At 40.3% G+C, this 23175-nt stretch overlaps 1 protein-coding gene across 6 annotated transcripts in view; it reads left to right on the top strand.

Moving 5' to 3' along the window:
- fgf13a (fibroblast growth factor 13a) overlaps positions 1 to 9651 on the top strand; it is a 95582-nt gene extending 85931 nt beyond the window's left edge. For all 6 annotated transcript variants that reach the window (XM_031302936.2, XM_031302941.2, XM_031302937.2 and 3 more), the window contains 2 exons: positions 4037 to 4235; positions 7660 to 9651. In XM_031302936.2, the coding sequence (XP_031158796.1) occupies positions 4037 to 4235; positions 7660 to 7796 (336 nt within the window). In that variant the 3' untranslated portion in view covers positions 7797 to 9651. The remainder of the gene's footprint in view (positions 1 to 4036; positions 4236 to 7659) is intronic.
- Positions 9652 to 23175: the final 13524 nt, after the last annotated feature.

Below are 23175 nucleotides of genomic sequence, written 5' to 3'. Positions count from 1 at the left end.
GCCTGTATCTGTATGCGTATGTTTATCAATAGACTCTTATTCTTCTCCTGGTCGAGTGTAACCAGCCAAATCCACATAAGCTCATTATTAGAGGTAGAACAGAGATCCTGGCTCGAGAGCTGCACAGCCCGTTGTTTGGCTTTCACTTGCTGCCCGTGTATAACTGAGATGGATGCTGCCCAGCCTCTCTAAGACTGCTGCTGCTAATCAGAGTCAGATGGCAAGAAAGGAAGAAGACAGAGGTATTGAGGGAGGAAAACAGTCAAGAAATGAACAATGTGCGAGAAGGATTAAGTAAGCAATGAAAGACAAAATATCTGAAATAAGTAATAAAGTAGAGATTATAGGAAGTAGTAAATCTAAGATAAAATAAAAATAATAAAAAAAAGCAAAATCAACATAACGTGCACGGTTAAGAACAAAAAGCGGCGTCCAAATATTGCCGTAACGCAGTTAGACTGCTGGTTTTTCAAAATTGCGATACAAACGATATAGAATATATACAATAGACATTTTTATATCATTTTGATGATATATATCGTCATATCTCCAAGCCCTGAATGAAAATACGGTTTACGCTACGTGTTCCTGCTTACACTGTAGTGTTCAATATGTTTCACTATGTAGAATACTGTTATAGTAGCTTACCACTAAAGAACACACAGACCAGTGCTCTGCCTATGGGAAGAGCGAAGGCAGTCTAATATGTGCAGCAAGCAAATCCTTTACCACTCTGTTGTTGTAAATGCAATATTGCTACAATCTGCTCAGTTTGCTGTAATATTGCTACAATATGCTCAGTTTGCATAGGAGTATAGTCGAGTTTGGTATATAATTATTATTATAATCATCATTTATATGGCCTCATCTCCATTATTGAAAACAAAGCACATGGTTAGTGACTACAGATGTGCGGTCAATGTATTTTTAAAAATAATGTATTCATATGTTATTGTTGATGTGGACCACATGTTTTAGGATATATATATATATATATATATAATTTTTGCAATACAATTCTATGCTGCGTTACTGAAGTCTGTGAATGTCTATAAACTACATGTCTCAGAATGTCGACATGGAGGGAATGCAATTTAATGAGAGATGGGAAAGCGAATACATGTGTGCTTAATGGAGACAAGCCAGTATGTCTTGTTTGTAACGAGGCAGTGTCATTGTCAGTGCCAAAGGAATACAATTTGCGGCGACACCGAAAACGGAACCAAGTATGCAAACCTTAACCACCAAGAAAAGCAACAAAAAGTCCAACAATTAAAAGGCAGCTTGCATTATCAACAGAATATGTTTGTAAGAGTTGCAGCAAAAGATGGTCCAGCAGCAAGCCAGATTTATTGTGGCTGAAGAAATTGCCTGATCGTCAAAGTGTTTTTCAGAAGGCACATTTTTGAAGCAGTGTATGCTGAAGGTACAGTTATGTGAACCAGTGTGCCTGGACCAGATACCAGCTTTTAACAATGTCAGCTTCTCAAAAAACACTATCGCAGACCGAGTCAGGGAGCTAATGGGAGATCTGACAACTCAGCTGGATGAAGAAGCAAGTGATTATCTGGTGTTTTCATTAGCTGTTGATGAAAGCACCGACATCACAGACACGGCACAACTCGCCATTTTTGTAAGAGGAGTGAAGGCAGACTTATCGGTCAGTGAGGAGCTCCTGGATGTGACAGCCAAAGTAAAGGAAAACCCTTGCCTGAACTCAAATCAGACCCAAACTGGTATTATCTGAATAGTGAGTGTTTAAAATGTAGTTTGAATACTATTATCTGTTAGGCACCACTTTGCTTGCCCATCTTGCCTTGTTAAGGACTCTTTTTGGAACATCTGGGTGAGATTGTCTTGGCTTTGATCACTTTGTGGGAAGCCATTTAGGGACCATGTTTTTGTCACTGTACTAGTGATTACTGCTGTTTGGTATGGGGCATGGGGGAAACATTTGTATTTTCAAGTGTGTATGTAAGGAAGCTCAGAAAATAAAAATATGATCATTATCGTTACCCTAACCCTGAACGTAAACCATCGTCTACATAAAAAGAGGTGAAACAAAGAGTGCATGTTGTCATTTTACTTGACTAGTCCCTCAGCTTTTTTGTCTTTATGGTTTGAAGACTAATTTCTTCCTGAACTGTAACACTGTAAGCTTTCAGCTGGTTCTGCAGCCCTCCTGGTGGGCTTAGCATAGAGCTGGGCAATAGATCAATATTATATCAATATCATGATATGACACTATATCAACTTAGATTTTGGATATCGTAATATGGCATAAGTGTTATCTTTTCCATTTGGTACCCCTGTGATGTTGCAGCTGAACTAACTGAGAACCAGGACTTATCCAACAGGATGTATCCTATTGAGGTTATATATCACAATTTTCCTGGGACTTCAACTTTGTTTCTGTCTGCTAGATCAGTGAGGGGGGATGATGAATGAGTGTGATTGTCGGTTACTGTAGGTGGTTCTGAGTTTTATGTCTCAAATGGGCACAATACGAAATGATAGTAAACTAGGTTGCTCTTTTAACGAGTTCAACAAATGAACATGTTTCGCCCCATTACAGTTCACTGATTTACATTACAAAGCTTTTGTATGTTTTTAACTGCATTGTATACAAAAGTTTCAATAGCAGAGCAAAGTGAATCACCAGACATGAACCTGCTGCACATGAAGAGTGACGCTTTTGAACTGTTATAAAAAAAAAAACGAGAGGCTGTTATAGATGACTCCCTGTCTAATAGTGACAGGTTGTTTGTTATGATCGTACAGTGGGTCTTTTGCCCTGAGGGACACATCATCACTCTCACCATTGACACACACCAAAGTGTTTTATAACTGGGATAGGACTGATCCTGGGTAGACCTGCTTCGGTCTAAAAGAGGCATCCCTCCTTCTCTTTCCAAGAGAGCTCACTTTGTAATACCCATTGTGAGTTTGACCTGTTGGCTATTCCAACGGTGGTAAGTAACTGTGTGTTATGGTTTTTGCATATACTTTATGTATTTTCCTTTACGGACAAAGAACAAAATTTAAAAGCATGGCAAGAATAATCCACTGCTGACAAGCACAAATTGTCCCTCAATCTCTCTCAGGAGGAATTGTCTTCTAACTGATTAGACTCCGTTTTGTACATTCACTGCCCAAGCAGCTCTACAAATTAGACAAACACACTCGCCTAGACCTCAGCACACACAAAAAACCCTTGCCCCAAAGGAAATAAACCTCAGCCACACTGTTGTAGTATTAATGGCCAAATGGTATATAGGCACTGGATTCTAAACCAAACTGAAACAGGGGGTAATGGAGTCCAGCGTATGAACAGCAAAATCCCATGTCTCTAGGGAGTCTCCCCACAGCCAATGCATTAGTTGAAGAGATAAGGAAGTACCAGGGTAACAAAAAGATAGGTGGAGAAAACACACACCTTCCAAGCACTACCTAAGTGCACACAGATTGCATATACAGTAAATATATTAAAGCCACCTTGTGAAAGCATTTCAATAATTTTTTGTAGTTTAAAAGAGAGTTAGTACTTAAATACGTAATGTAATAAGCCAATGGAAGTACTAAATTATTGTGTCCAACAAAATCTTGTATATAGTGGACAATACTCTGAAAGATAATGAACTGCCCATACATAATTAACAGCTCAGAGCAAAATGAGAATACACTCTTCATCTTGCCTGTATGTTTTATTAATGCTCCTCTGTATCTGTCATATCACCATTATTTATGATATGAAGTGCTACATTATTCACAACAGTAAATGGAATGAATAGTTTTAAAAAATATTCTCCAGAGACAACATTTTTAAAGCAGGGGCCTAAGCCTTGAGATAGCTTCTTCCCTCTTTTCGAGTTTAGGATGCAGCACAATGTACCGTTATTTAGTTGCACTCTCAAGCAGTGAACTATTGCATTTCAGCTGTTTCTGTTTATACCAGGATGTCAAAGGCTATTGGGACCTTGTGAATTACTGTCCAACAACTACTATACACTGTATCTGCTTCTCTTTTTTCCCTCAGGAACACTTTACGCCAGAGTGCAAATTCAAGGAGTCGGTGTTCGAGAACTATTATGTGACATACTCCTCCATGATGTACCGGCAGCAGCAGTCGGGCAGGGGCTGGTACCTCGGTCTGAACAAGGAAGGAGAAATCATGAAGGGGAACCATGTCAAGAAGAACAAGCCAGCAGCCCACTTCCTTCCCAAACCTCTAAAAGGTAAGCCTGCCTAGACCATTTTTTTCACACTGTTACAGAAATGGTCGGACACAGCCCCCCACTGATCCAATGTCAGAAATGTGTGGGGTGAAAGGGGTTCGGAAGCTATTCGACCATCCAACAAGCAGCTCTGAGTATACTGCCAGCTTAGGTGCAATGCTTTGTATCAGAGATAAAGTTGCTGTAACTACTTAATCCTTTGAGAAAGTTTCAGAATTATTCAGCAATGTCACTTTTCTAGTTAGCAAAGGGGTTATTTTTCACAATAAGAGACCTTTCCTGAGAACTACTAGGTTTTCTCTGATTGAACATCTGCACTTTCTTTATACTTCCAGTCCATGTGGACTTTTTTTTTTTTTTTACTAAAGACTAAATGAGGTGCTTTTTATATAACCTTCTGCAATTTAGCATTCTCATTTGAATTTCTGTCATAGGCCTAGTTTCCTGTAGTTGGTCACACTCTGCTGCAGACACAGTGAAGAAGGACGCTGCAACCAGGAGCAGCAGGAACAATATGTTTTAATGCTCTGAATAGCAGCACCCGGGACTTTGTTGTTAGTACAGTGAAGTTACAAAGGGGGCCTTTGGTTTTATGAAGTACCAGATACAGTATATTATCATAATATGATCAAGGATTACGTGTTTTCGGCAAAATTTAAAAGATCAAGTTTTATTTTGATATCAGTATATATTTTGCTTACTTCAAATGTGTTGCTGCATTGTTACTTTATGTTACTGTGCATCATGATTGTCACTCAGAACACACTGAGAGTAAAAACACTAGCGTCAAACACCAATACAGAAATTACAAACTTTCTCATCTTTACAGTTTGAACAGTTTGAGTGACTTCACACTACTCAATAGTTTCTTTAAAGAAAAGATATACATTTTAAATAATATAGTAATTTTTACATAAGGTAAACAAGAAGAAATAAAAATCAGCAGTTTGCTTCAATATAGTATTTTGTCTCTAGTAATTTATGGAATTACTGGAAAAAACTAAAGGTACATAACGGTAACAAAGAATAGTGTGACTAATCCTGCCTCTCTCCAGCATCATGCGGCAAGTTTTCTTCATCACATTGGATGTCTGCATCATCTCTAAATACAAATGAATGTAGTGTTTCCATTGCGTTCACCTCCATTACTTTCTGAAAAACAGTAAGAACGCAGTTTTACTATAGTAAAACAATTTTTTTTATAGCTGTGTATGTAACCTCAGACATCTTACCTGGACATATTGGTATCTTTGCTCTTTTACCTGTTTCTCTCAAATGGTACAGTGTATAATTGTTTTATTCTTTTTGGTGTTTGTATACAACAAAAGGCTTTCTGAGCTTTCTCTATATAAATACCGTATATGTTCACTAACTAGTCTAAAACAAGACACCTGCTTAGGCTTTCAGCTAAAATTGCAATTGCAAATCAACAGTGCTTGATAGGCACCACACTGAAATCTATGTGTGGTTAACAGTTTTGACAGCAGTGTGTTAGCATTTGAACAAAGTGCTGTAAATCCACAGTGTTGTGCACGTTGTGGTTAAAGTCATGGGATAAGTGTGTATGAGTTTTGAAAAATGTGTTCAAGCAATGAAAAATGAACTAGAGTTTGGTCCACATGAACTGCTGATGTGCAGACTGTAGTTTGAGTTTTGCACATGCGGCTTCAGTTGTGCCCACTGTTGTTTAGCAAACGGAAAAAAACTGTAATGGAGTACAGTATATTAAAAGGTGCTTCTACTGTAATGTGTTGCACCCTGGATGTATGTTAATGGGGTGGATAAAATATTACAAATACTTTTTCAATATAATACAGTCCAGTACAACACCAAACCCCACTATACTATAAAACAAAGTATAATAAATGATAATTACATAAAAATAAAATAAAGGGAGTGTATAATTCCTTCAGTTTGTGTCTTTGGTGAAGCTCCTCTAGCCAGCATCTTATTAAGAATCTACTGTATGTCTGCTCTCTGAGATCACGGAGCTTTTCACTTCTATTTAACGGGCCATTCAGGGGGTCTCAAACATTCTTAAGAGCAATAACCAGAGAACGATTGCCTTGCTTTATGCTGACAAAAAAATACTGAGACAACAAGGATATATGAGGCTGGGTGAGACAGTAAATGTAACCAATTACAAAAACCACTGCCCTCTGCTGCCTATATCTACAAGGAGAAATATAGTATGTTTGAGGTCCAACAACAAATCCAAAATTAGGAAAATAACTACATTTGTTGTAATACCCAAAGATGTAAATAATTCTTCTTTTGCATAAACTTTAAATTATCCAGTAATGCACAATATTTACTAAATCTTGTACATAATTTAAATTCCAGATGTAGCCAGTGGTGTGGAAAGAGCTTTGCAAGGAAATGAGAGAGAGAAATAAGGGGGAATTTGTTCCAGCAGCTCCTACAGATTTAGAGGCAGTGGTGTTACAGGGCACCAATTAAAAAGATGTCTCTGCATTGGCAATGACATATCCTCCAGCCATTACTTACTACTTGTCTGGTTTCAGTCTGTTAGTCTGAGCCCATGGCCTCTCATTCTTTCTTCATCTGGATGAAGCGAGTTCAGCTCACGTCATTCAAACCTGAACAGGAAAATCCTCTTAAAATTCTTCCGGAAGTTCTTGATGCATAACACAAAGAGCTGCCTTTATCAGAAAAAGTGTACTGTAGTCTTTCAAGTTGCATCTGTATCTAAAACATGACAAGATGGATGGTTGCTATTGGGAATTAATATTTAATAGCAATAGTGGTGTTGCGCCGATACCATAATTCGGAGGTCAGTCGCCAACCTTTATAATAACACAGTACTGTCGCTAACAAGATTGGAACCAATTATCAGCAGTTTCCCAATGAAACCCTGCTATTGATTGATGTGTATAATGATGGTCTTTGGATTGCTGCTGTAAGAAACAATGCTGGGCTAAGTGAAGTGTCTGAAGGACTGGGTTTGCTGCCTCAGCCACAAACTCCCTTAGGAATGAACATCAAATAGCATTCTAGGCAGAAGGATGTTGACAACATTCTGAAACCAAAGACTCAGATTACTGATATGTCTTCTGAAAAGCGACTGCTGAGAGGCATATTGGGCCAATGATGCATACACAGCAAAGCTAAAGCACTAGCAACTCCTGAATTTATAATGCCATGCTGTGAATATAAGATGTTTTACTTCAGCACCGACCTGGTCTGCTGTGATCTCTTGATTCAGCAGTTTGCAGGGAACTATAAGTACAATCTCATGTTATACCATAACTGGAACTATTCTAAACAAAACAGAGTGCAGTGCAGTCTCACTTTATTGTTATCTATATACTATAAATCACAGTTATTATTTTTCTGTTGTTGCTTGTCTAATGTATAAAAAATGTCAGTTTGTCTGATTGTCACTTATTTTGTGTTTCCACAGTGGCAATGTACAGAGAGCCATCCCTTCATGAGTTGACAGAGTTCTCCCGCTCTGGCAGCGGCACACCCACAAAGAGTCGGAGTGCCTCGGCTGTGCTCAACGGAGGCAAAGCCGTGAGCCAGAATGAGTCGACGTAGCCCGGTAGCCCAACCCAGGCCTGGGGCCGAACCACGAAACCTTACCTCCAGCAGAGCGTGACTCCAAGCAGACTTCTCTCACCGATCAGCGGTTCAGGACTAGCTATGACAACAAACCACACACAAACACCAAAATTCCATCAATAAAAAACATTTAGGTACCATCCTGGTCAATCATCATCAAAAAAATCATCAATAGTAAGAAACATATTGGCACATAAACCATTCTGGACTTAAAAACACATTTTTGTTTTGGTTTAGAGATTTATCTATTACCTTGATCACTTTCTTTTGGTGATGATCGCATACCAGTTAGCCCATATTTATCTTTTTTTTTTTTTATTTCCTGTGGACAATAACTTTTCTTTGGTCATTTAGACACCAAGCACTCGTGCATCTGTCAGACAGGGACAGGAAGTTAGACATGTAGGCATTCAGGGGAGCCAGTAATAATGCTGGTCTACACGGCTGCAGTGGTACAGTACAAGCCCTGATCTCTGTCTTATCCATGCTTCTGTGAATACAAAGCCTATAAACTCTCTGGTGTGGTACAGCCTAGTGCTGCTGGGACTGTGGCCAGCCAGATGGTAGCTCTCCTGCGTCCTAGTGCACACGCTCAGAGACCGAGCTCTCTAGCATGGGAAAATGAAGCCTATGTTCAGCTGACCTGAAATATAAAAGGGGCAGTGTGGCTCTCTTGCAGTTTCTCTTTTCTTTTTAGAAATGGCTGCACCTTGGTTTTTGCTAATTTTCTGAATTAGCAGAGAGCTTTTTATTTGATAACTGGTTTTGTTTTTGTCACCTCTTGTTCTCTCCCCTTTCAGTCCACCATTGTTCAGCATTTATATTTGTGTTGCTGTTTCATCTTTGAAAGGGGTTCCAGCAAACCAAAGACAGAACGAAAGAGTGTCCCTTTAAGCCGCTAAAACCCAAGTCAGTACAAAGGCAAAGTTGGAATTTTTTTTTTCATTGTACATTTTTGATGAAAGAAAGCAAAGATTTTGTGGAAAAAAGGAACAGTGGACAAAGGAAGTGATTTTAAACACTTTAGAGTTGGCAGCGTGCTTGGTGTTGTGCTTTTTGCCGATATGCTCGATGACTCGATGGTATGAAACGACTATTCTGTGTTCCCATTCCCTTCTGTTACCACTGTGTCACAATGTCTCTGTCTCTTGTCCTTGTGATCCGTTTCCTCCCTCTGTGCTTGTGTCATACTTCGACTCCCCCGCCATCCTTTTTTGTCAACTTCTAATGACTGATACAGTTCACCATAGGAATATGGTGCAAGCCCCTTAATAGGATGCTTGTTATGTGTTTGAGTAACTTATTGTGGTGACAATATTTTCTATATTTAAAAAAAGAATACTGTGGACTTTTAGGTGGCTTAACATTTTATAGGTCGCGTCATATTTGTAAAAGTGGAAAAAAAGAAGAAAAAAAAACTACAAAAATGAACATCTTCCCTTTCTTGCACAGGGCATGTACAAACACAATTATGTACAAAAAGGACCCTTTTTGTGGGCTAGGTACTCTTCCCTTCAGCTACATAACTTCTTTCTGGTACATGCTTCTGGGAGGCTTTCTTTTCTTGGTTTCCTCCAGAGGTGATTTGTATTAGGTGAACCTATCTGTTGCATGGGAGAAAGCAGGGAAATTCTGGTCTAGAGCTGCATGATGTAGGCTATATGTATTAACCCATGTTGGATCATGTGTTCCAAACTACCAGGCTAAATCTGATAAAACAACATTTACAGACAGACAATGTGGCTGCCTGATAACTTCCAGTTGTTTATTATTTGTTGTATACACAAAAATGCACTGAATAAAATGTTTATATTAAGATATACTTTTAAAATGTGTCAGACTTTCTTCTTTGTCCTATTAATTGCCTTATTTATGTACTCAACATTATCTATGTAGAGGAGGACAGGCTTTTAGGGTTCCTTTCTAATAAATCAATGTCTCTTTTGGATTTGAAAGGCTGAAGACTAGATACTTGGAAATTCATCCACTGTTGTGGCTTTACCCTGTGTATGTATGTGTGCTGCCTTGGCTAAGTAATGTTGCTAACAAGCAGCAACCTCCGGGGCTGAAAAATAAAGGCCAACGCGCAAGTGCCAAAAACTACAGTTCCTCGAATGGCCACTTGAAGCTGGCTCCAAAAGTAAGTCAATCCCCAGACTTCAATTGTTAAAATGCCCAACTTTATAGCAGAAATAAACATGTTTAGAGCCTGGTACAAAAAAACTGTTTTGGTCTCTAGCTAATGTCCCCCTTCAAGACAACTGTATGGGGGGGTGAATTTTTCTATAGTCTCGCATTGCCAGACCTATCTCCACAGCGCTGTGGAGTAAGGTCTGGCTACACCACACATACATCCTGGGATAGAAGAAAAAAACGCTTGAGTTGTTTGCATTTCTTTAAACCAATCACAATCGTCATGGGCAGCTCAAAGCTCCAGACGCAGCGACGGTTGCTCTGCTAAATAGTGTCGGGAAGGAACTTGCTTTGGTGGAACATTTGGACTCCGCAAAAAAAAGGCCACATACAATTTTAAATGAACTTAACTGTTCACACAATACAGTAACAGGAGCCATTCAAATTAGCTGGATACATGGTTAAACATAATTTGCTCTTATCAGTGTATCGTTGTGTGTATAGCAATCCCAGCCAATCAGTCCCAAAACGTCCCAGTTAGATAGTAAATGCCGTAAACATATTCTTTGTAAGTCTTTACAGTCATTCACCGAAAGAACCAAGCAGGCCTGCCCTATTGCACTATCCAAATTGTATTCAAAACTTGCCGTTTCCAGCGTGTAACTTACTAGCTCAAAATTTGTTGTCGTTTCCTGAAGCAAAGGGATTTTGGGAACTATCCTGGAAATGTACTTCCGTTGATCTAGACTAGTTTTTATACAACTCACCCGTTTAAAATGTATTATGCCTTAGCTCCACCTCTTTACCCACTTTTGGATTAGCCTGGAGCAGGCGATGTCAGGTACTGCCAAGATGGTGACGGCCGGAGCCACCCACGCTGAGCTTCATGATGGCTCTTCAGAAACCTATGAGTCATGGAGACATATGTCCATGTTTTATACAGTCTATGGTTGCAGAGTAATCAAAATCACTTTTAATGTTTTCCCCAAAGGTTGATCTTGAGTTTGGTTTTGGTAAAAGTAATCAAATGTTTATAATATTCTCTACCCACAAGATAAATTATGTTTGGGCCAATGCATAAGATCACACATCTAGACACATCCGTCTCAGAGTTCCTTTTTAGTGAGGGGAACTAGTGCATGATACTGTGTTAATTAACCTACCAGGCTTTGTTAATAAGGTCAGCCATCCCCCTCACTACCTCGGTCATCTCAGGAAGAAGCACTTTCTTGAGGAGTTTTGTTCATGATCACAATATCACAGAACATTTGGACCTAAACTAACAAAACAGTGGAGTCATATTTTGCAAGTTTTCCCATATTTTATTTTCCAGTAATCATTTTTCCCTACTTTTGCACCTAACCTTACCAATATGGATCAAAGCCTGTCAGATGTAGCTGCAGCTGTATCAGCAGGAGAGCTGCTGGTGCTCTGGCCAGAACTAGCTTCCCTCCTATTAGCTGCAGTGCCTCCACCATCCTCGCCACTTTCGCCAGATTCAGGTTGGGTGCATTTGAAAAAAAAAAAAAAAAAACGCAGATATTTTTGCCTGAATTTTAGATGTTTGGGGTCTATCCATCTTTGGTTTTAGATGGATAAATTACTCTTGCTGGGAAGTAGGGCTGCACGACATGAGGAAAATATGCATTACCGTTCTTGAATAATGCTATTACTTGCGATGGATGAACAGATATTAATGGGTACTCAAATCTGCCTTTCTGCTTTTTTCAGTATACTGCTAAAATGCAACAAATTGAATGTTGAATAAAAAAACTGAAAGGAAATTATTTCCAAGATTATTTTATTGAATAAAATGAACATTGAACTGAACGCAAAAGACACCAATAAAAAAAGAGAATAATAGTTAAAAAGTGCAATTTTCTACTGATCCTCTTTTTCAACTAGCTTAAAAGATCCATTAGTGTCTCCCCGCAAATAGTCGCAGTCTTTACGAGGTGTGTTTAGTGGCAAGTTGATATCGTGATGAAGATAAAAAAAAATGTTTATTGTGCAGCGCTGGGAAGCTTTAATTGCACTTACAGTAACGTAATGAGTTGTCCTCAACGTGTCTCAACACTTGTCTAAAGATATGAGTCTGATTCGTGTCATTGTACAACAGTATAAGAGCAAAAAAGACTTTTGCTGGTTACTACAGCCTTTTGCACAACACTAAGCTCACTCTTTGGAGTGTGAGACAGTAGGCATCAATTTGGTCTATGGAGACTGCCTCATTACGCCCCTTGCCAGCAGAGACAGTAGAACTAATAGGCCTCTGTAATATAGGCCCCGATATGAGCTACTTTATCGTTCATGTAGTTTGACATCCACCTACTCCTCTCATTTCCTTTCGCCCATCTCTCGACTCCATTCATTACTTTGGGCAGTCCAATTCATTAACAAAGGCTGCCTGCCTTATTCAGAGATGGTGATGTAAGGAGCAGCTACTGTAACTCTGTGGTATCTCTTTCTCCTTTTCCCTCTTTCTCGGTCTTCCTCTCACTCATTGACCAATCAGTTATTTTGCCAATCACAATCAGTCTGAGTCTTCACAGAGCCCCCCAAAAGAGCAGATGCAAAACCTGAGGGTGCATCTGATGCACATACACACAAAGCCACACATATACGCATGTCAAACAAAACTATTGCCACTCCAGTGTACAAGGATTTGAAATCTCGAGTAGTGAGATCAGTCTGCAATAATGTGTCACGAAACAGGCCGAGCTGATGGAGCTGTGATACATGTGAGCACTGTGTACCTGTGAATGCTATAACTCATTACCCTTTATCACTGCCAGCACAGGCTGACTGGCTTCATTCCTCTTTCTCACCTAGTCTCCATTTTTGTCTCTCCATCTTTGATAACTTCTGTTTTGCTGTAATTGTAAGTGCAACATTCTGATATGAGACGGTTTCTATATAGTTCTATAGCCTATGGAAAAATAGCAAGGATCGCAGCATGACATTTTTTTTTTTTTTGCCACTTTACAGTTGTTATCATTGACTGTATTAATGGTTACTACATTTGTATTAATGCTTTACAAATCAGCAATAAAATATTCAGTTACAGTAAGCAAAGTATTAATAAAAGATGTATTAACATTGATGAAATCATAAATAACAATTGGCAACCCCTTAGTGACTATGTTTTAGTGTATGTGGTATGTAAAGGATATGCATCATAATCAGATTAACCAGTTTTACAGTCAAAGCTGTAAAATAAATTATTTTCAATGTCATTATCGTTATGTTCTTTAATATTCCATTGGGGTTGGTTCTTCCTTGCATACAATGTTAATGTTACAGATGTGTCTTGTTGCCTTTTATTATAATTTTCTCATAGTGTTGTCACAAGAAGTGTGTTATACAGAAAACAATTTTCCACCTGCCTGTCAAAAAGTCAATGCATGAAATTATTCCATTTATGAAACAAGCTAGAGTGATTTGCGCCTTGCATTTTGCACACTATTTAATGTACAGCAAACTGAGTCAATCACAGCTTTCCAGAAATATTGATGTTTTAACAACCTTCAGGAGAAGACAAAGACAACTTAATTGAATTGACAGGCTGATGCAGAAACCTCCCACGAGAGGCAGCTGGAGCTCTCATTAACTCCTGTTCCTTCTCAATCTCCTTCTTTATCAGTTTCTAATGGACAATTTAGAAATAAATTACTCTATACATTAATATGTTATTTGCAAATTAAAGGGGTAAATGAAAAGTATATTGTCAAGAATAGGTCTAATTTGAACATGAAGCTTTATTGTCATTTTTCACAGAACCCAATCCCTAGAAATGGACAATACCAAAACAAATGGGAGCAATTGAAGCCATCAGACTATAAATAATGCTGAGCTATATGGCTCTAAACCCTGGTGACATACCAATAGTAAACAGACAGGAGACTGCGCGGGACAAAGAACATGTGATATAGGAGATAGGATAGAAAGATTTAACAGCAAAATAAATAAAGTCAACCAGCCAGCTAGTGTAACAAACATATCCCTGCTGGGGAGAAGACAGCAGCAATTAGTGACACTTGAGTTCAGTTATTGTGTAAAAAGCAGTGCACAGAGCTGGCTTACATGCCTGGGCTTTCAAATGAATAACAAAACAAACCTAAAAAAATAAGCGTATCAGGTGACAGCAGTCAAAAACACAAGCTGCCAAACATTCTGCAGGCCTCGAGGTCATACAAGAGAAAATTGTCAGGTTGAGAATCTGATGAAATGGAATGAAATGCACCACTGCTAACCCTGAGAGTGCCAGGCCTCTTAATCCCACAACACCCCAGTGCCCTCTGAGAGCCAAGAATCCAAATAGAGTCTGCTGCCATTCCCTCTAACAATTTCTCTTCCATCATCCTCCCCATGTGCTCCTGGTTGGCACAGAAAGGGCAGTAGCTTCATTCTCACCAGATTACCCAGAGTAGAGAGTGTCTCGCACCTCTGCTTATCAGTCCTATCAGCACATCAGAGCACCAGGGACAGACAAGATGGGTAAGACACACTTCCCGGAGAATGCACATTGATAACATCCACCACAAATAGCATAAAACATCACTGCTTCCCCCATTAGAGGTGCAGGGCAGCTGGGGTGTTACCTCCTGGAACAGCATTTGAAATGGAGCAATGGCTGTAAAAAGGTGTAAGTGCTGACATTAAGCTTTGCTTTAAGGGTATTTACATAAGGGCTGCACGATTATGGTCAAAATGATAATCATGATTATTTTGATCAATATTGAGATCACGATTAATTATCAAGATTATTTGTTGATTTTAACCAAAACAAGCAGCCTACTTTTATTGTCACATAGGATAATTATAACTGCTTTCACATCCATATTGTGCTACATTCCTCCTCCTTCCGACCGCTTTCCACACATGCGCATTTGCCGTGAAAAGATACAGGCAACGCTGTTCACGTTAACGGCGCATGTTAAAATCCCGGTATGTCCGGTATCTACTGGATGGAATAGCAACGCGGATTACAGGGACACTTAAATGTCTGCGTTGCGCTCTGATACTCCAAAACAGACGTTAGAGGCAACAGAAACATCGCTGCATGTCACGCTAGTAAACACTAATAACACGTTACACAGCAGGTAATGTTAGCCTACCATTAGCTACAGTAGTAACTGGATTAAACACGGCTAAAATGCTGACAGCTAAGCGGTGTAGTGTGACTGTATATTCACTGTAGAGGATTCCAACAGCGGGACGTACAACAGTCTGTCGCTAAATCTATGAGCTAAAAGACTCAAACTAGCAATGGTCACTGCTGTTGTCTGAAAAACAACACAGACGGGACAAAATGTTGCGTTTACTGGTAAAATGGAGAAAAAAATTGATACGGAGCGTTCTATGAACGGAATGACGCATTTTAAATATCGCTCAATCACGTGAATTTGATCGTGGGAAGCCAAAGTCGTGATCATGGTTAAAATTCGATTAATTGTGCAGCCCTAATTTACATTCACATCAGATAAACAGCATATACAGTATATTGTAGCCTTCAGACATCAGTAGACCTGTCTTCAGCATGTGAAAACCACACTAAGTTAGACTAAGGTAACATTGATGAGATCCGTCCAGAAATGCTTAGAGCTCTGGGTGTGGAGGGGTTGTCTTGGTTGACACGCCTCTTCAACATTGCGTGGAAGTCGGGGACGGTGCCTAAGGAGTGGCAGACCGGGGTGGTGGTTCCCCTTTTCAAAAAGGAGGACCAGAGGGTGTGTGCCAATTACAGGGGTATCACACTTCTCAGCCTCCCTGGTAAAGTCTTCTCCAAGGTGCTGGAAAGGAGGGTTCGGTCGATAGTCGAACCTCAGGTTGAAGAGGAACAATGCGGATTCCGTCCTGGTCGTGGAACAACGGACCAGATCTATACTCTTGCAAGGATCCTGGAGGGAGCCTGGGAGTATGCCTGGATCTGGATCTGGAGAAGGCGTATGACCGGGTCCCCCGGGAGATACTGTGGGAGGTGCTGCGGGAGTATGGGGTGAGGGGGTCCCTTCTCAGGGCCATCCAATCTCTGTACGACCAAAGCGAGCGCTGTGTCCGGGTTCTCGGCAGTAAGTCGGACTCGTTTCAGGTGAGGGTTGGCCTCCGCCAGGGCTGCGCTTTGTCACCAATCCTGTTTGTAGTATTTATGGACAGGATATCGAGGCGTAGTAGGGGAGAGGGGTTGCAGTTTGGTGAGCTGGGGATCTCATCGCTGCTTTTTGCGGATGATGTGGTCCTGATGGCATCATCGGCCTATGACCTCCAACACTCACTGGATCGGTTCGCAGCCGAGTGTGAAGCGGCTGGGATGAGGATCAGCACCTCTAAATCGGAGGCCATGGTTCTCAGCAGGAAACCGATGGAGTGCCTTCTTCAGGTAGGGAATGAGTCCTTACCCCAAGTGAAGGAGTTCAAGTACCTTGGGGTCTTGTTCGCGAGTGAGGGGACAATGGAGCGGGAGATTGGTCGGAGAATCGGCGCAGCGGGTGCGGTATTACATTCAATTTATCGCACCGTTGTGACGAAAAGAGAGCTGAGTCAGAAGGCAAAGCTCTCAATCTACCGGTCAGTTTTCGTTCCTACCCTCACCTATGGTCATGAAGGCTGGGTGATGACCGAAAGAACAAGATCCAGGGTACAAGCGGCCGAAATGGGTTTCCTCAGGAGGGTGGCTGGTGTCTCCCTTAGAGATAGGGTGAGAAGCTCAGTCATCCGTGAGGAGCTCGGAGTAGAGCCGCTGCTCCTTCGTGTCGAAAGGAGCCAGTTGAGGTGGTTTGGGCATCTGGTAAGGATGCCCCCTGGGTGCCTCCCTAGGGAGGTTTTCCAGGCACGTCCAGCTGGGAGGAGGCTTCGGGGAAGACCCAGGACTAGGTGGAGGGATTATATCTCCAACCTGGCCTGGGAACACCTCGGGATCTCCCAGTTGGAGCTGGTTAATGTGGCTCGGGAAAGGGAAGTTTGGGGTCCCCTGCTGGAGCTGCTACCCCCGCGACCCGATACCGGATAAGCGGACGAAGATGGATATATATATATATATATATATAATACAGTATGCACCTACAAACACCACGGGTCTCCAGAGCGCCTCCAGGCATGATGGACTGAAGTTGCGGTAGATGTGACGACATGGTTTGACATTACCAGTACTTTTCTTCTGATAAGCACCGGTATTTGGTTTCTAAATAAAAGTGTAATTTGGTAGAATATATTTTCTAGATATAGTATATTTTGAGTTTAATACTGCAATATATGCGTTTCTAGTTACAGCATAATTTAGGTGTATGGTTTCTTATTAGCGTCTGTGTTCGTTTTTTTGTCTAATGAAGACCAAATCATGTCTTGTTTTGGTCTAATTTGATAGAAAGTAAGGCCTATTATATCTTATTTATGTACTAATTACAGGATAATAATAGGCTTGAAAAACAACATTATTTCTAGTTATGATCTAATTTGATACAAAGTACTGCTTATTACGTCTTTTTAATGTACAGGAAAATAAAGTGCCTGCAAGTCCTACACAATTTACTGGTCCGATTTAGATTTGAATGATCTCAAACTTGCAGCATTTCTGCTCCAGGTACAGGTACAATCACCAAAGTTAGTGAAAACAATCCTCTGAAGACCATGAATGTCTGGACAAAACAGTTGATGAGATTTTCCCGTCTGGACCAAAAGAGGTGGATCGACCATCCGACCGACCAACATTGCTGCTAGCATGGTTAAAAAAAGTCAGCACTTCAACCTCACAGTCATTGTTTCATTTAAATCAAATGCAAAATAAAAACCATGAAAAACACATCACACACATATATATGCGTCTGTCTACCCATCCATTCATCTCATCAACCATGGATGGCACATAGTTGCAGATAGATCAGTGTAGAGTGGCAATAGTTCAAATTTAATGCAAATGAATGTTTGTATCAGAGTACAATGCTGTGGGCGGTTTGACTCTACTCCCTTTTTAGTAAGGTATCACTTCTCAAGAGAGGAAATCAAGTTGCTGATTTAGCTTGAAAGCATTTGGACATCCAAGGACCTCTGGCTAGACAGGGTAACTGCATCATTGTGGAAGCCTTTAGTTACAGCACATCACTGTATTTTCAGTGTAATATTAGATACAGATTTAGACCACACAGTATAACAAATTACACAAAAGCTGGTACAAAATCCATTATAAAAAGCTCTTTGTCTGGTTAGAGCAACTTTTGCTTAATCCAGTAATGACGTGTTAATTCGCACACCTGTCATATGTCATAGGCCTGCTGTACACCTGGCCCCTTTATTTGGGATAATATACAGTATGCGTTTTGCACAAGACCCATTGTATTAAAGATTACATAAATAAATACACAAGGAGTTAAAAGACTGAATGGAGAAAAATAATTGGTTGATGCAGCACCACGAAATACTGACAGGGTTTTGACCAACCAATGAGTGATCACACATCCCAGTCTCAGCCAGGAGAGTCAGATTAACATTACTTTAATCCAGTCAAGTAGAGCAACCCATTACTTTAATGAATACTCCCCAGTTAATAACTATGGATTATGGATAATGTAGAGGAAATATTTTCTCCGTTGTGTATGGCAGCTTTTCATTACTGTTTTTTACTATGTATTTGCACCCAAAAACATTCTAGTGCCCTGTTGGGAAAACGCCACCAGCTGTAGTCTTATTGTTTTATGTAAAGCTCTCTTATCACTCGAGAGGGTCGTGGGCGTGTCCACAGGGGATGCAACAGTTTTACAAACTTTAGTGTTTAGCTTTACATGTTTTATCAAACTACTGAGATCTTGATGTCGTTTACGGTACAGTACTTTGTAAATGAAAATTAGCTCTGAAGAATGAAAATATGTTTCCAAAATAGGCTACTCCTAGAGGATTCACTGCAGACACACACTTCAAAAACACCAATATACATGTAGACACACCTGGGGCTGTCTCACTTGAATGTGACATTGATGAGATGTGCAACTCTGAGCCTTAAACATGTTGACACTTGATATCAGGAAGAAAAAAAAGGCATGGAGCATGTTGCAAGAGCTTTAAGCAACACATCTCTTCCCAGTATTAAACATTGTCAATATGTTATCAGTAAATGCCAGGAGTATTTTGCACAAAACAAACACAATTACAATAAATTACAATATTTCCTTGTGGCTATATTGTATTCTGGTCTACTGAGGTTAAAGTCTGGAGTTTGTATCTCTATTCATTAATGATGCATTTCTTCCTTAAGGATTATTACATGTCAATGTTGGGACTGAAACCAAAGCTTGATGTTTACTGTCAGATATGTTTGAACTTTTTTGTGCAACCAATATCCTAAAATGTCTTGGTATGATAAGGAAAAATATACTGTATACCACACTGAAACATAATTTGCCTCAAAATGTAGGTGTAGCGTTTTCATTTGGTGACAATGTCTGTAAATCTGTGGCGTAAGATTTTATGAGAATTTGTGTTCTACAAATTCAGTATTTACTATCATTTTATAGTACGAAAACTAGGGGTGGGCGATATGGGCAAAAAATAATATCTCGATATTTGTGGCGATTTTGACGAAAACGATAATTAGACGATATCCTTTAAAAATGTGTTATTAAAAGTCTGAGTTACTTAATCACTGATGATAATAATGGGCACAATGTTGAATGATTTCAACATTCTTCTTATTTATTTTCTTTAAAATGTAAGTATTCAAATAAAAACAATTCAAAGACATACAAAATACTAATTGAACTAGTGTAGGAACATTGAACTCTGAGTAAACATTCAGTTGTACACCTCTGCTGTAATGTAAATTGTGCAGCATACAAGCAAGATGAAATCATAATAATAAACAAAGGGCTCTGTTCTGTAACATATTGCACACAACCAGTGGCGGTTCTACACAGAGGCCTTGGGAGGCCCGTGCCTCTGTAGATATGTCCCCCCGCCCCGTGCTGACCAAATAAAAAAATTATGAATTTATTATGATTTTACACGCGAGCGCCAAAAGAGGAACTAATGTACGACGCAACGTTCTGCACGGGTAAAAACACTGTAGCCTGCCAGCCACGCCCACATGTGGTGCTGCTCAGTGAATGAGAGCTCAGCAACTACTCTTGGAGAGAGGAGCTACAATTTCTCCATAGACAGTAAAAAGAATGGACACAGCGACCTCATAGACTCTAGACGGAGACCAGTGAAGGCTATTAGAAGCACTTTTTCGGTGATGGCTGAGCGTTACTGCGCAGCCTCCAACTGAGAGAGACGACGTATATGTGACGTGAACAACCTGTCTGAAAGTTGTAAGTCTTCTGGTAGCTGTGCCAAGAGAAATCTCAATCATTCCCAATTTTGCAGAGACAGAGAGCGTAGGTATATGTTAGGAGATAACATAGGCACAGTCTAATTATTGCTAACTAAAATGCTAGTTAACATTAGTAACGCTTAACTTTAAACACTTCAGATGTAAAGTTATTCGCTGTCAAAGTGACGCCAAAATGAATGGCAGTCAATGGAATGCTAATGGGGGGGTGATGGCTTGATGGCAACAAAATGGCTCCATAGGAGCTACGCTTTGTGGAGACTGGCTTACCCCCTTGGATTTCTCCTGTTGCAAGAGTCGAAGGTAAGCAAAAATTATTTAATCTTGTAAGTAACTTGTTGTTCTTACACATAACCGTGTTACTTTTGTTCCTCACACTGATAATGAAATCAAGTTTGTAAATGTCTGGTCTCGATAGGTTTAGAAACGTAATCATATCTAAGCAAACTCATTGAAGCAGAAGCGAATATCCAAATCTCAGTATCCTTGCTAGGTCTACACAATGTTGTGATGTTAACCACATAACTTCATCCATATTGGCTGTTGCATTGCAATAACAAATACATTTGAGTAAAGTAATCAACAGGTCATATGCCCCTGTGAAGTAGGGAGGGATGGTTAGGCAACAAAATGTAATGCATGGCCCTACATTTTTTTTTCTACTAATAGTTATCATGAAACGAGGAAGGGACATAGTGTCCTTTTTTGCCCCAGTAAACAAAAACGTGAGAAAAACAGCAGTGAGAGAAACAAATCAAGGTGTTGAGGAGCAGGAAGAGGGAGAGCCAGAGGAGTCGTTGGATGTTGGAGAGAGGGCATGTGAAAGTGAGGGCTCTGACACAGCAGTGCTGGGCAACAATCCTGCTGTTGGTACTCCATTCATTATGCACAAAAATGCAGTCCTCCTCCTCTGGTCTTGCCGGAGTTCATGTCTCAATCCTGCCGGTAGCTAGCTCGGCCTGCTAGCTGCACGGCGGTGTCGGATGAGGGGCTTCAGCCAGGTTTCGGTGATAATCATCACGCAGCAGTTCCGTGTGTAGTTGTTCGTTGCTATGCTGAGTTCCAGCTCATCCATTTTGTGTGCGATGAATCTGGTGTTGGTGAGTAGGAGGCTTGGCAGTGGAGGTCGGCTCGCAGGCCAGACCGGCATCCTCGCTTCTGCTTTCTTTCAACAACAATCCACGGAGCGCCCGGTCTGGCTATGTCCTCCGGGATGTTATGAGCCGCCTGGAAGGCTCTCGTAACGGCTGTGTTGTATCGTAGTCCTATATTGATTAGTTCAGTGTGGCTGTACTTGTTAGTAAGACCTCGACATGGGAATGTTACGAAAACATAAATATACACCAACAGGAGAGCTAGGACGCTGCACAGTCACGCGCCGCCATCTTGGTCGCCCTTTCTACAGTTTTAATGCGTGTTTTGAAGTTTGTTTTTTTTTAAGTAATTTAAATACTCGATAATGTAGACGATCGTCGTAGACGATATATATATATATATATATATTGCCCACCCCTAACGAAAACACACGTTTATTTGTACACTGAGTTTGGGACTGTATGGCTGTCTTATGTAACAGAATAGGATCAGAAACATTTCATCTACTTTGATATTTGATATCCACTGTCTAAGGTCAAACCCTCACTCTCTTGTCTTTTCAGTCACTCTCCTCAAAAGAAGGAAGATGTTACATAATTGTATTTTCTTTTCAAAATGTGAGACCATTTTATTTATTATGGCACCTTTTAAATCATGTTTTCGAGAGGTTTGTGTTTTTATTATCAGATACTATGAACTGATCTTGTATCAGACCAACCAACCAACCATATTTCTATACTCTATTCTCAGTTATCAATGTGGGTATTCTCTGCAGTCTTTAACACCTTTCAACCACATTGCTATATAAATAAATGTAATCAATTCTTAGACAGGGACATCACCAATTAATTTTGCTACTGTAGCTGAAAATCTATTTGAAATTAGATTCATTCAAGAGATGTCCAAACAACCAGCATGGTGTGTTGTACAACTGCAGCACATTTCAATACTGCTTCCATTTATTGTTTCATTACTTCTTTACCTGTTCCAACTGGATTTGCTTCAGTACTTTTTACCTCAACATATTCAAATCTCAGTCCTGAAAAAGCCAATTCACTCCGTCAGGACTAGAGGGAACACTTGTGTACTACTCATTTCCCCCTGGCTTGACTAACACACTCACTGTCTCATCTCCAGTACTATGAATCACCTGTTTCTATTTACCATAATCAGCCACTCAATTAGTGAACAACACTAAACATGTTTCCACCACAAAATGAAACATCATACTTGTTTCTTGTCATTCTTGTTCTTGTTAGCATCATATCCTTGCCATCTAAAGTCCAAATGCATTCCAGTTAGCATTCTCCTTCCATTCTGCCTGTCTCCACTCTTATCGGTAATAACCACCCATTTTTCTCTTTCTTCTGCATGGTGTTCTCACTCCCTCCCCTCCATCTCACGCCTGCTGTTCTCCCCACGGCTTGTTTCCATGTGCAGGAGGGAATCCCAACTCTTGCCTCACTGCAGTGGATAAAGTCAGGCATTACGTAACGAATGAGCCAGACAGCCAGCGCTAACCTCTGTTAGCATGCAGTCAAGAAATATGGCCAGCAGTGAGAAGCAAGCAGGCAGGGGCCATATTTAATATTTATGAAGCCTCTACAGCATAAATGCATTCTTTCCCTACCCTGCTACACTACAGTAGATTTGGTAAATAGCTGCGTGGGGAAAACATTTTACCTCCAGTCCTGCACCATTCACTCCTGCAAACACATCCCCCAAATAGGGACGTGGAACATGCAGTACAGTATTACTTACAGAGATAGAAGAAACAAGAGAGCCTGAGGGAAGATTAATGAGAACTCT

This window comes from Sander lucioperca, chromosome 1, assembly GCF_008315115.2.
Source record: "Sander lucioperca isolate FBNREF2018 chromosome 1, SLUC_FBN_1.2, whole genome shotgun sequence".
NCBI classification, from domain to species: domain Eukaryota; kingdom Metazoa; phylum Chordata; class Actinopteri; order Perciformes; family Percidae; genus Sander; species Sander lucioperca.
This window is presented reverse-complemented; position numbering and strand designations above follow the sequence as displayed.